The sequence below is a fragment of the Cajanus cajan genome, chromosome 6 (genome assembly GCF_000230855.2).
Source record: "Cajanus cajan strain Asha chromosome 6, NIPB_CcT2T_4, whole genome shotgun sequence".
NCBI lineage: Eukaryota > Viridiplantae > Streptophyta > Magnoliopsida > Fabales > Fabaceae > Cajanus > Cajanus cajan.
Window position 1 is genome coordinate 13,524,500 of NC_138522.1, and position 14,753 is coordinate 13,539,252.

Below are 14,753 nucleotides of genomic sequence, written 5' to 3' on the forward strand. Positions count from 1 at the left end.
TATGAATCGTCACACATTTTTAACTTTGGAGATCGTCTATAATTTAGTGAACAATTTAAGATTAGGCTTAACCCTAACGAGCAATGTCTGCCTTTCATCTTAGGGTCAAGATAGTATAACATATGTTCCTTATAGGATAAAATAAAAAAAAACAGTGTTTACATTTATGGTTTGACTTACAATTATCCTCCAGAGGGTTTACTTTGTTCTTGTACAAAAACACCCATTAAAGTGCCTGTGATTGGAAATAATAGTATAATTTACTCAAAATGACACAGTTATAGTACATTTTCTTAATTTTTGGGATCTTGATTTTCTAACTTTTTTAACGTGGGAATGTTACTGTTGGAATGAATTAGGATTCTCTATATTTAAAATTCTAACAACCAGTGATTTAAAAACCGGACCGAACCGGCCGGTCGGACCGGTTGGACCGGGAACCGGTGGTCCAGCCGGTCCGAATCTTAAGTTGGATCGGTTATGCAGTCGACCCGTTTCAAACCGGATTGAACCGGTCAATTTTCCGGTTCAACCGGTGAACCGGTGGGTCAAACCGGTTCAACCATTTTTTTTCTTTTTTTTTTTTAAATTTTTTTAAGGGATCATAAACTACAAAAAATAATAATGAAAATTAAATCTCTTAATGAAAAAGCAAGGAGTCTTATTAAATATAACAATGACTACTTGTTCTAATATATTTGTTTGCAATATATACAACTTAAATAACTTTTATAATATATTATTAATTTTAAATTATATATTTAATAATATAATATTTATGTAAATATTACATATATTATTTTGTGATATTAATTGTAAGCATATTATATATGTCATATTATTTATATTTTTAATTTGTATTAATATACCGTTTAACATGTAATTTTTTATATATTTTTTTACAAAATAAAAATAAAAATAATTTTAAATAAGATAGAAATTGAAATTTAAAATAAGATATGAATTTATTAAAATTTATAAGTATAAAATATATTTAATATGAATATTTTTTTAAATAAAAATAAATAAAAACCGAGTCATGCGGTTCAACTAATGACCCACCGGTTCAACCTTTGACCCACTGACCCTGTACCTTAACCGGTTCGATGACCGGTCCGGTTTTTAAAACTATGCTAACAACACATATTTTAACCTTTAAAAATTTATTTTTATTTATTAAAATAAAACATTTTATTTTTCATATATAACAAAAAATTAACATTTCAATTAGTGAGTTTGTTTAAAATTAAAAAATATATTTAAAAAGAGTATTTTAAAAAAAAATAGAAGTTAGATTTTATTAAAATAAAATATGCATATAAACACATTAAAAAATAAAAAAAAAATTACTTATTTTATTAATTTAACCAAAATAACACAATTATAGTATGTTTGTCAATTTTTGGAATTTGAATATTCTACTTTTAATGTGAGAACTTGACCATTGGAATGGATTAAGATTCTCTATGATAACAATTTTAAATGCACAAATCATAATTTGGTTCATTTCAAACCTCTAGAGGATTCACCTCCCTATTGGAATAGTTTTAGTCATTAAACTATAAAAATCAATTATAAATATATTGAATTGAGATTTTGAAAGAGTATTTAAATGTGAAAACATGTTTTAAATTCATTGAATAACTGATTTCTAAACAAAAATATAATTATAAAAATATAATATAAAAACAAAAAAATAAAATTAATTCATTTTTTAAATTTTTTTTTAAAAGATAGTTGATTTTAGTTTCATATCCTCTTTTGATATATTAACATCTTCTCATTGATGCTCTTAGGTTTGAACAATAAGTTCAAAAATATGATATTCATTAGCTAGTAATGTTGAAGATGAAAATTCATCTATGACCGATGAATTCAATTGAAAATTTATAAGAAAAACAATTTTTGTGATAGTTTTGTTCAAGTTAACATAAGTTCAACTTAGGTATTGAATAAAAATGATAATGTTGGACTTAAAATTTGTGAAGCATAATTTAAAATAACAAAAATCATAAAGCAACTAACCTAGGATCTCATGCAAATATTTCCCAAATATCCATGCAACATTATATATGTAAATGGTGTAGGAAAACATAAAGCAATTTGCAATAGTTGAATGAAAATATAAATCCTCTTGTGAGATTACATTCACCCCTATATATACTACATGTCCAAAATAAAAAAAATAAAAAAAAGAACTAAAAATAGAATTCCTATTGTTAGTCAAGATAACTATACAAGTTATATCAAAGTAGCACCGACATCACAACCACCACAAACACAACGCATCCTCTACATCTAATCTAACCCTCCAACGTGTTCTTGACTTTCTCTCATGCCAAGTATGATCATTATATTTCAACTCATGGGATCATAAAGGTAAGCTATTGTAAAAAAGACAATAACATACAAAGAAAGCTTTTTAAAAAAATATAACTTCACACTAGTGAAAAAATTGCTTTTATAACTTCACACTTCACGTGAAGTTGCCTCTCCTTATCGCATGACACTACCTTCAATTAAGATGATTGTTGGTTTTAGTAGTAAAAAGGATTTGTAGGTGGAACAAAGTTGTTGTGCGACATTGTGGTTGTGGGATGAAGTTGGTGTGCAACGTTATGGGTGTAGAACAAAGCTCACATGTGGTGTTATAGAATGAAGCTAGTACGATCACAAAAGGAGGTGGTGCGATGTTAGAGAGAGCAAGAGAGAAACTGATTGGAGCACAAGTGAGCGAGAGAGAGAAATAGAGGTGAAACGTCTTGCGAGAGAGAAATGGTTGTATCGCAAATGAGGAAGGAAACAAAATATATGTAGACCTTTTTAAAATTGGTTCTTTGTGAGCCAATTTTGTATACCTCTTAAAAAATAAGTTATCCAAGTAACCAATTTTATAATTAGTTTTAAAATTGATTATTTTGCAATCGATTTTAAAATAGGTGGTATTATTTACAAAAAATGCCTTTGCATTTCTTTTAAAATTAGTTGTCCAATAACCAATTTTAAAAGTCTGATTTCGTATCTCATTTTTGCACTAGTGTCAACTTTAAACAATTTCAATACAAAAAAAATATTCAACATTAAAAGCAACTTAACCACCCATTTTCCAACTTACAACTCAAGAGGTCTCACAACTTAAGAAATAAATGTAACTTCAACTCAACAACTAAAAAACAACTTTAAATGCATTTGCTCAACAACTTTAACAACATCATGTATCATTACATTTTTAACTTTGAAAATGTTATATAATTCAGTGAACAATTTAAGTGGATTAACTACGAGCAGAAGGACCAGAGTATCCGACAAGGGTCTGGCCTCCCCCAGACTTTATAGCCTCATTAATATTGTTTTATAAAAAAATATTATGGCCCACTTCCATTTTCTTTTCTAGTTTCTAAGATGAGAGAGTCGAAGTTGTTTTTGCACTTTTATTGTTTTGCATGACACTCCTCCTTCTGCTATTCTACATGATAGTTCTCCTTTTATTGGTTGTTTCGATGTTTTGTATCAAACTTCCCCTTTCACTTAACATCTCCCTTTTACCTGTTGTTTTCAAGTTCTACACGTTACAGACATTTTGTCTTCACGCTTGGAGTTGTTTTTGCAAATCCAATTCTTGCCTTTAAGTTATGTAATTTGTCGCACAAAGTTTGTTTATGCACTTTTGCTTCCTTCCCAATCCCCCACTTTTCCATTGTCTGTGAGTTCTTATTTTTTGGTTTTATAGCATTTTAGTCTTTTAATTTAGCATTTCATTTATTCTTATTTGATTCCAATTTTATTTCTCATTGACATTCTTATTTCAATTTTTATTGTGCAAATTTATACATTTTAATAGAATTAAATTCTATATTTGGTAATAATATATTTATTGTGTCAACCATAAAGCATTTTGTTCAACCACCTACTTCTAAAACTTTGAGAACTAAACAAGAAATAGTTAATATTGATACTTTGGTACATAACCCTGGAAAATGCCCACCAATTTGGAATTATCTCAATAATAAACGAGATGAAATTTGCATGGCATATATAAAGTTTGGAACATATCAATTTTTTATGGATATGTATCCATTTTCTGGTCAAGCAGATCATCAATGTCAATGTCAAGATAATTGGCTTAAACTTTTTCTTGGTTAGAGTATTCATTGGGAGTAGATGCTGCGTTTTGCTTTTAATGCTATTTATTTTCTAAAAATTCATGTACATTAACTTCCAAAGGATTTATACATTGGAAAAAAAGTAAACAGTGGAAAAGATTGTGCATTTTTATCTCATATGGGAAAAGAATCCTAATTTACCTCAATGTTGCTCTTAGATGCTATGAAGATTTTAAAAATCAATCTTGTCATATTGATAAAGTGTTTCCAAAACAAACGTTAGAACAAATTTTGAGTAACTAGTTGCATATTAAATCCTCTAAGGATATAGTAAGATGGTTGACATTTCAAGCTTGTGCTTTTAGGGGGCATGACGAAAGTGTAAGGTTTTGAAATCAAGGTAATTTCTTGGAATGATAAAACTTTTGACTTCTTATAATAAGGAAATAGATGACATTGTATTGGAAAATGCCCACCAAATTGCAAGGTATACTTCACCCACTATTTAAAAAATAAATTTTACATGTGTTTGTTAGAAAGGTGCAAAAATGAAATTCGAGAAGAGATTGGTTATGCAAAATTTTACTTGATAGTTGATGAAGCTCGTGATGAATCTAAAAGAGAATAAATGACTCTTATTGTTATATTTATTGATAACAATGGATATGTTAGATATGGTACATGTAAGAAATACTACATAATCCACTCTTAAGTAAAAGATTTTTTCAATATTATCCCATCATAATCTCAACATTCAAAATGTTAAGGGCCAAGGATATTGTTAGCAAAATATTAGGAGAAATATTTTGATTATGTTAGGAATGATTTGATTATGTCATTATAGAAATATCTTGATTATAGCCTTCTGATTTAGTTAGGAATGATTTGATTATGTTATTACAGGAATACCTTGATTTTAGTCTTGTTTCCTATTTTAGCTTAGCTTCAATTATATATGTATATTGATACTGATTGGAATATACAATTTGAAATCCAATATTCTGATATCAACTAATATGGTATCAAGAGCTTGAGTTACGAACCATAGCCTCCTCTATTTTTTTTTCTAGCCACACCATCATAGCCACTAAATCATTCTGGTGTTCTACAACTTGACGAATTTTGTCTTGTCATTTTCTGTCTCGTAATAATTTCTTCCAGCTCTGCTTATCTCTCTGCCACATTCATCATGGAAAAATCTAAATTTTCAAAACCCATCATAACTGTCTTGACGAGATCAAATTACACTTTTTGGGCTCAAGCAATGAAAAGTTTCTTGATTGGCTGCAAGCTTTGGCGTATCATCGCTGGTGATATCAAACAACCAACCAAGGAAGCAAGTGAAACTGATGTAAAATTTGTTGATCGTCTTGAGGATTGGGATAGCAAAAACCATCAGGTAATCACATGGTTCCGCAACACCTCTTCTCCATCTATTCATATTCAATTTGCTACGTACAATTCTACAAAAGAAGTTTGGGATTTTTTGTCTAGCCTTTATGAGACCACCGACCTTGCTCATTATTACCAGTTGTGGACTACACTTCACAACATCAAGAAAGAATCTGACTAATCTGTGAATGATTTCCTTGCCCAAGTACAACCAATTTGGCATCAACTATCTCAAGCCAAAATCAGTGAAGATCACTTTCGTCTAATTCAAGTTCTTATGGCTATACGACCAAAATATGAAGCTGTCCGCGCCTCATTATTGCATCGACACCCACTCCCATCATTAGATATTGCTATGCAAGAGATTATTTTTGAAGAAACACGTTTGAATATGGACAAACCCCATCTTCTTGATGCTGCTCTGGCAACTGCTCGGTTCTCACAAAAAAAATCAAGCTACCACCCTTGTAAAAATTGTAATTGAACTGGCCATGTGTTTGCTAATTGTCCCACTATAGAATGTAGATACTGTCATAATATTGGCCACATTCTTGAGAATTGTCCCACACAACCTCCAAAACCAAACCGTGGCACCTTCAAACCTAAGGCTGTCAAAAAGAATGAGTCCCATATCTTTGTTGTTGCCATTGAGGGTTCCACTAGTATTACTATGAGTGATATTGAGGAATTACTCAAATAGGTTGTCTCTAGCAATAACTTTATTGCCATGTCTACTACTTTGGGTAATTCTCATTGGTTTTTTGATTATGCCTTTTGTAATCATATGACCACTGATATTAAATTAATGCCCTCCACATCACCTGTTTCCTCTCTACCACCAATCCACACAACTAGTGGAAATAAAATGAACATCACTCATATTGGTCAAGTATCCACCCCCAATCTCACTCTTACTAACACTTACTATATACCCAACTTGACACTTAATCTTATCTCTGTTGGTCAGTTATGTGAACAAGGACTAAGTGTTCTTTTTTCTCTTTTTACTGTACAGGTACAGGATCCACAAATGAGACAGATTCTTGGGACAGGTCGCAGGGTGGGTCGGCTATTTGAGCTCAAATCTCTCCACCTTCCAAAGAAACATGTGTTTGCAGCTACTATCATCTCCCCCACTCATCAATGGCACCTTCGACTTGGTCATGCCTCAGCTAGCAAAATTTAACCTTTAATCTCTCGTGGATTATTAGAATCTACAAAATTTGAGTCTTTTGATTGTTTAAATTGAAAACTTGCAAAATAGTCTGCACTACCCTTTAAGAGTAGTGATTCCATTTCAAAAAGACCTTTTTGTTTAATCCACTTGGATATTTGGGGTCTTTCCCCAGTTTCTTCAGTTAATGGTTTTCGTTATTTTGTCTTGTTTGTTGATGATTTCTCTCATTTTACATGGATATATTTCTTAAAAAATAGATCTGAATTAACCCAAATTTACATCTCATTTTCACATAAGATTAAGGCTCAATTCTCTTGTGCTATCAAAACTCTTCGCACTGATAATGTGATGGAATATCGTGATTCCTCTTTGCTTTAATTTCTCAATCAACAAGGCACTATGGTCCAACGCTCATGTCCTCACACATCTCAGCAAAATGGTCGAGTCGAGTGAAAACATCGACACATCCTTGATTCTGTCTGTGCTCTTCTCCTCTCTGCCTCGTGTCCAGAAAAATTTTGGGGGGAAGTTGCTCTTAATATTGTCTATAATATTAATCGCCTTCCCACTTTAGTTCTTCAAAATTTGTCTCTTTTTGAAAAATTGTTTGGTAAGCATCTTGACTACTCAATTCTTAAACCTTTTGGATGTGCTTGTTTTGTTCTTTTACAACCTCATGAGCACACAAAATTAGAACCACGTGCTCGTTTATGTTGTTTTCTTGGCTATGGCATTGAACATAAAGGATATCATTGTTGGGATCCCATATCTAACAGATTACGCATCTCATGCCATGTTACCCTTTGGGAAAATACTATATTCTCTTCTCTTTCAAAATTTCATCATACTATTGTCTCTGACCCCATTTTTTTACTAATCCCTCCATTGAGTTATTTCCAAGTTTTGATACAGATACATCTAATGAGCTCAATACTGGCACCTCCTCACCTTCTCCTACTGAATCTGTTCCAGTTGATGATACTGTACCTACAACTGCTACTCATCATTCAACTCGGGAAAGAGAACCTCCTCAATATCTTAGTGATTACCATTATTATTCTACTATTGCAACTCTTCATGAGCCCTCCTCTTTTTGTGAAGCACATACTAACCCCATTTGGAAGCAAGCTATGTCTTAAGAAATCTAGGCTTTAGAAAAGACTCATACTTGGGATCTAGTTGATCTCCCTCCTGATAAGATCCCTATTGGTTGTAAATGGGTCTATAAAATTAAGACTCTTTCTAATGGAATTGTTGATTGTTACAAATCTCGAATGGTAGACAAAGGGTAAACTCAAGAGTATGGGATAGACTATGAAGAAACATTTGCTTCGGTGGCCCATATAACATCTGTTCATAGTCTCTTGGCCATTGTTGTAATTCATAAATGAAAGCTTCTTCAGATGGATGTCAAAAATTCCTTCCTTCATGGTGATCTAACAGAGGAGTCTATATGCATCCTCCTCCTGGCTATCATTCTCCTCATAAAGTTTGTAAGCTTTGACGAGCCTTATATGGTTTGAAACAAGCACCTAAGGCCTGGTTTGACAAGTTCGGTTCTACTCTTACAAAAATTGGTTTTCTTCTAGCCCACATGATAATGCCTTGTTTACTTGACGAACTAAAAGAGGTATTGTAATTTTGCTGCTTTATGTTGATGATATGATAATAACTGGAGATGATTAATCTGAAATTTCAGCATTACAAAGTTATCTTGGTCAACAATTTGAAATGAAAGACCTTGGCACACTTCGCTATTTTTTGGGCCTAGAAGTCTCCCAAGACTCAACAGGCTATTACCTCTCCTAAGCCAAGTATGCATCTGACTTACTTTCTCAAGCAGGTATCACAGATTACAAGACTGAATCAACCCCATTGGAACTCAACTGCAAACTTACACCTCATGATGGCATTCCTCTTGAAGATGCCACTTTCTATCGGCAACTTGTTGGTAGTATTGTTTATCTCACTATAACTCGCCCTGATATTGCATATGTTGTTCATGTAGTCAATCAATTTATATCTGCTCCTCGATCATCACATTTTTCTACAGTTCTTCGAATTCTCCGTTATATTAAAGGAACCATTTTCCATGGCTTGCACTTCTCTGCTAATTCATCTTTGGTCTTGTCTGGATATTCTAATGTTGATTGGGCAGGCAATCCAATGGATCTTCGTTCTGTATCGGGTTACTATTTTTTTTTTGGAAATTCACTTATTTCTTGGTGTAGCAAGAAGCAAAAAGTTGTTTCTCACTCTAGCATAGAAATTGAACACCGTGCTCTTGCTGATGCTACTTCTAAATTACTTTGGTTATGATGGTTATTAACTGATATGGGTGTTGCACATCCTTCCTCCACTAAGCTTCATTTTGACAATAAAAGTGTTATCCAAATTTATCACCATGACGTCTTTCATGAGCGCACAAAACATATTGAAATTGATTGCCACCTTGTGCGGCATCATGTTGCCAATGGTACCATACAATTGATCTTTGTTCCATCGGTTGACTAGGCTGCTGATGTCTTCACCAAAACACATCAACATGCTCGCTTCAAAGATCTCTTGAGCAAACTCAAGTTGGCATCCACCATTCCAACTAGAGTTTGAGGGAGGGTGTTAGCAGAATATTAGGAGGAATATTCTAATTATGTTAGGAATGATTTGATTATGTCATTATAGAAATATCTTGATTATAGCCTTCTGATTTAGTTAAGAATGATTTGATTATGTTATTATAGGAATACCTTGATTTTAGTCTTGTTTCCTATTTTAGCTTAGCTTCAATTATATATGTATTGATACTGATTGGAATATACAATTTGAAATCCAATATTATGATATCAACTAATAGATATGATGAAGCTAGCAATATGCATGGAGAGCGGAATGATTTGCAAGCTTTAATTTTTCATGAATGTCCTTATTGTTTCCTTTCAAAATTTGACTATGATTATTAATGTTGTGTTCTTCTTGTAATCGTAATGATAAGTTACAAGTTGTTTATGCTATTGAAATTTCACGTTTGTTTGGAAATGATGAATGTGAGATTGGGAGGAACATTAATCAAATTGGAGCATTATAGGGACTTGGAGACACTAGATGGAATTCTCATTTCAATTCAATATGTAGTCTTCTACGCATGTATAATGCAACTACTTTAGTTCTTGAAAATCTAGTTATTAAATGATCTAATTATTCTTAATGAGGGGATGCTACTTATGTTCTTAAGGTATTAATCTCATTTGATTTTGCTTTTTTACATGTGATGAAAGAAATCATGGGAATTATTGACAAGCTTTGTCATGTTTTGCAACAAAAAATCTCAAGATATTTTGAATGATATGTGTTTGATTTTTAGCATAAAATTATTGATTCAAAAGCTAAGAGATTTTGGATGAGATGTTATTTTAGAAAAAGTCACATCTTTATGTAATAGTCATGATATTCAAATTCCTGACGTAAGTGTTTTTCCTCTAACATAACTCAATCTCATCATCAAAAAGATTTTATGACTATTAAACATCATTATCATTTAGTTATATTTAATGCTGTCATAGATTATCAGCTAAAGGAATTGAATAATAAATTCAATGAGCAAGCAACTGAGATTCTTAGATTGAGCACAACTTTAGATCCTAAAGATGCATTCAAGTCATTTAATCTTGTTGACATTTGCAACCTTGATAAGAAATTGTACTCTATTGATTTTTTTGATCAAGAAAAGATTCAGTTGGAATATGAATTACAATATTATGACTTTGATATGCTTAATGATGACAACTTTCAAAATTTTTCCACTATTGGTGAATTATGTCAAAAATTAGTTGAGACGAAAAAATCTATTTTATATCCCTTAATTGATAGATTACTATGATTTTTTTTACACTTCCTATGTAAACGATAACTATAGAACATGCTTTTTTTAACTTTGAAACTTATGAAAACAAGGTTACACAATATGATGGAAGATGACTTTATCACTAATTACATGATTGTATATATTGAGAAAGAGATTGCTAAAAAATTTATCACATATATGATAATTGATGATTTTCACTCTCTGAAAGAAAGACGAGCACGATTTCAAAAGTGAAGGTTCATATTTTTTTTTTATATATCTTTTAGAATATTAACTATAATTATATCATGTTTCAACCATTCTCAAATTATTTTTTAAATATTGCATGTTCACTTAACATCATTATTGGTATCAAATTTTATAAGTTTTTTCACCATGTTCACTTGTTGGTTAGTATCTCCCTCTCTTTATACTTTTTAAAATTAAATTTTAAATACAATATTATATATTATAATTTTTATAGTTTTGAAGTATTATATAATAAATTTTAATTAAACATAGATACAATTTATTATCATATATTGATAGAAGTTAATTTTAAAGAAAATAATGTGAAAAAATTATTGTATTTAATTTATTTAATTAATGTTATTGATAAATATGTTACAATTAAATATATAAATTAAGCATATAAAATAAATATATTTATTTGTAGTTTATATTTTAAATATATAGTGTGACTTTAGAGGAATGGACAACTGAATCTTTCTCCATTGCAAAAGTCAAGGAATTATGATATACATGACTGAGTATTATAGCATTAAGATTTTGGATACACATTCATTAATGATTAAGGTCATTATTGATATTATTTGCTAGTTGAGGATAGTTTGTTCTATCATGACCTTCAACCCTACAATGTCTACAACATTGTCTTCATTGACACTCTGTCCAATCCATTTCACTTCGTATATGGGTTGATTTTGGATGCCCTTTAGCATGTAACATAGTTTGATCAGGGATAATGCGAGGTCCATTAGTAGGATGAATGTTGTCATCACTACCAAGTGCGTACCATTTCCCAAAATATGCCTCTTTGATATATGCATTTAAATAGGCAACATCAATATAGTTCAAGGGATCTACACGAACATGAGCACATGCGGCAATGGCATGTGAACATGGATATCTATAAGCTTGGAAAGCACCACACTCACATTTTCGTTCATTAAGAATTATTGTCCAAGTATGACCACCTCTTTGTGCAACTGAATTGAAAGTTTCTTCCACTTCAAATTTGGTGGCCTCATAGTCATATCTTCAAATGAGATGAGATGTTGCCTTCTTTTGATTGTTTTGCATAACATCCATTTTTTTTGACAATATTGTTGAGCAACTACAAGCTTTGCATTTGTTTGACCTAACTTTGCACAAAATACTCAACTAATCTAGTACGTGAACACTTCACAAGAGCTATCATTGACAAGTTATAGGAAACCTTTAAGATCTTATTGACAGCCTCAAATAAGTTTGTGGTTATGTGACCATATCTGCGTCGACCTTCATCATCATGGGCGAGACTCCATTTTTCTAGTGAAATCCCATCAGTCTATTGATGAATTTTTGGACTTATGTCATAAAATTGTTTAAGCCTCCTAAGAAAGTTATGTTTGCAAGTTGTCTAGTTTGTCTAAATTTTACAAGAAATATAAACATTAGGTAATATGATAACATTATATAGTACAAAAAATAGAATATAAGAAGGAAATAATGTTATACACATGTGAATTAGCTCTTCTTTGAGTTTGACATTTCTTAAAATCGTGGTTGAAATTGCTTGCGATGTGTCAAATACAATAGACATGATAGGTATTAGGTGGTTGCCACAACTAATTTGATGTTTTGGTGTCGATCTGATATCAAAAAATGTTTTGTTTTGTAGATACATATAGACGAATGTTTGATAAGAACCATCACCAATCACTGAATGTTTCACCTTTAACTGCAACAAAAGCAATTGGTAAAACACAAGCATTACCATCTTATGTTGTAGTGATTAATAGAGTACCGCGATATTTTTCATATAAAAATGTTTCATCAATTTTTATAATGGGTTTTGTGTAGATAATGCATCACAAATAGGTTTGAATATCCCAAACACATGATGAATGTAACGCCTAGTCGTATTAATATTAATCTCAATATTATATGTATGTAATAATTATGAACATTATATCATTAATATTATTATACATAAAACAAAAGAAAATTTTATAAACTTGCTTACATATAGCACTTTATATTTGCATCATATATTAAACAAAAATATTTACATTAATGTACATACTTATAAACTACTTATTTCTTACACTAATTTTATAATGTTTACATATTGGGTTGATACAAGTTCACTATAGGATTAACATGATTTGTTGGAGGTAGGAAAAAGGTGTCGATCCATCAATAACGGTAGGAACTTCTTGAGTAGGAGAAAACATAAAAGTTGATAGTGCCAATCCTTGAAAAGTGACCGAGTTGGCAACGACATCTACAAACCAAGTAGTTCCTGGAAATACTGCGGAGATGATGGAAGTGAAAGGTCCTGGAAGTGTTGTTAGGTCCATCTATTTTTATTTATTTTTATAAATTAATTACATATATTACACAAGAAACATAAGGAGTGAGAACAATTTTCAAAGAAAAATTTATAATCACATAACATGCGTAGCAATAGTTAATACTAGAAAATATACATATAAAAATTTAAATTACACTTGCAGTGACTAGTCATGATAAATGAGCATTATAATATCAACCAACAAAAGGATTTTTAACCTTAACTTCTTACTCATTTAAATCCCCAAGGTTAAACCCAACTACAAATTAATTCAAACTTTTATTCTTATGGCCATAGAATAATATTTATCTTTAAATACATGAAGAAATAACAACAAAATGAGTCAGATATTTTAACAAAACTATATCATAGTTAATCATAAAAATAATTACGCTAAATAAATTTGAGTATTTATCATTATTTAAGCTTTAAGTAAATAATATTTACGTAAATGGAATATATTAAAGAGCACCAATCAAGTAAATAACAATGATAATTATTATAAAATAATTAAACAACATAAACTATGAACACCTTATTAATTATTATGAGTAAAAATTATCATAGATTAAACAAATAATTGAGGTTAGGGACACCTCACTAAGTAAATATACGCAAAATATAACATAAATAAGTAAACAAATTAAAATTTTAAAAGAGATAACGTTCTCCTCCCCTGATCTTAGTAGAGATATAAAATTGTTCTAGAGATAGCCCAAAACAGTGTACCACAATTTTCTTCCTCGCGTTCTTTTTTTTCCTTACTCTTTCTTTCTCTTCTTTCTTTTACGTTCTCTCCCACTGTTGTTGTTTGAATGTTCAATTGCTACTGCTATTTATAGAGGGTGTCATGTAATCTATACCACGTAATGTCCCCTGCCTACGTAATATCATGCGTAATATCATGCGTAATCTCTTGCTCAGTAATTATTTCACCACGCCAGCACTTACACTTATCCATTTACTGCACCACACACCACATTTACTTTACCACGTCTACACTATTTACTTATTTATCTACTCCACATTATTCACTTATTTATCTACTACACATACTTATCATTTGCACCACACACCACATTTACCACGTCTACAATATTTTCTTCGTACCACGTCATCTCACACACTTATCCACATAATCTATTTAATATAATAACTAAAATCTAATAATCTTAAAAAATTAAGATAATAATAATAATAAAATTATGAATAAATATGTGATTCTATTTTATTAATCAGATCATAATAATTATAAAATTAGGAATAAATATTATATAGTTCTATTTTATTTTACTTAAAATTTTGTAATAAAAATTTAATATATTGTAATTATATAAAATATTGTACTTATTCTCTATTATATATATATATATATATAATAACTAAAAATTTAGATTACTATTTTAAGAAGAGTATAAAATCGAGAATATTGTATCTAAAAATTAAGACATTGCAATGAAACTTGAGAAAATGTGCGTCTACGTTATTATTGGACATATAATTTATTGTCTCGAGTCTATAAGTAGACCTAGGACAATATTCTAGCATCCTATCCAACCACCATGGCAAAAGATCGTATAATTCTTCTTAGTCGCGAAAAACTCTTGAAATGATTTTTTTTGTTTTGCTTTCCATGTCTTTCTGTACAAAACCTTATAATTA

The 14,753-nt window shown here is 30.6% G+C and overlaps 1 protein-coding gene across 1 annotated transcript; it reads right to left on the minus strand.

Moving 5' to 3' along the window:
* Window positions 1-11,410: 11,410 nt before the first annotated feature.
* LOC145958567 (uncharacterized) lies at window positions 11,411-13,098 on the minus strand. Its single transcript, XM_083076074.1, has 3 exons — window positions 13,006-13,098; window positions 12,421-12,476; window positions 11,411-11,792 (listed from the first exon to the last, which is right to left on the minus strand). Exons 1-3 carry the CDS (start codon window positions 13,096-13,098, stop codon window positions 11,411-11,413), a joined length of 531 nt encoding a protein of 176 aa, XP_082932200.1.
* Window positions 13,099-14,753: the final 1,655 nt, after the last annotated feature.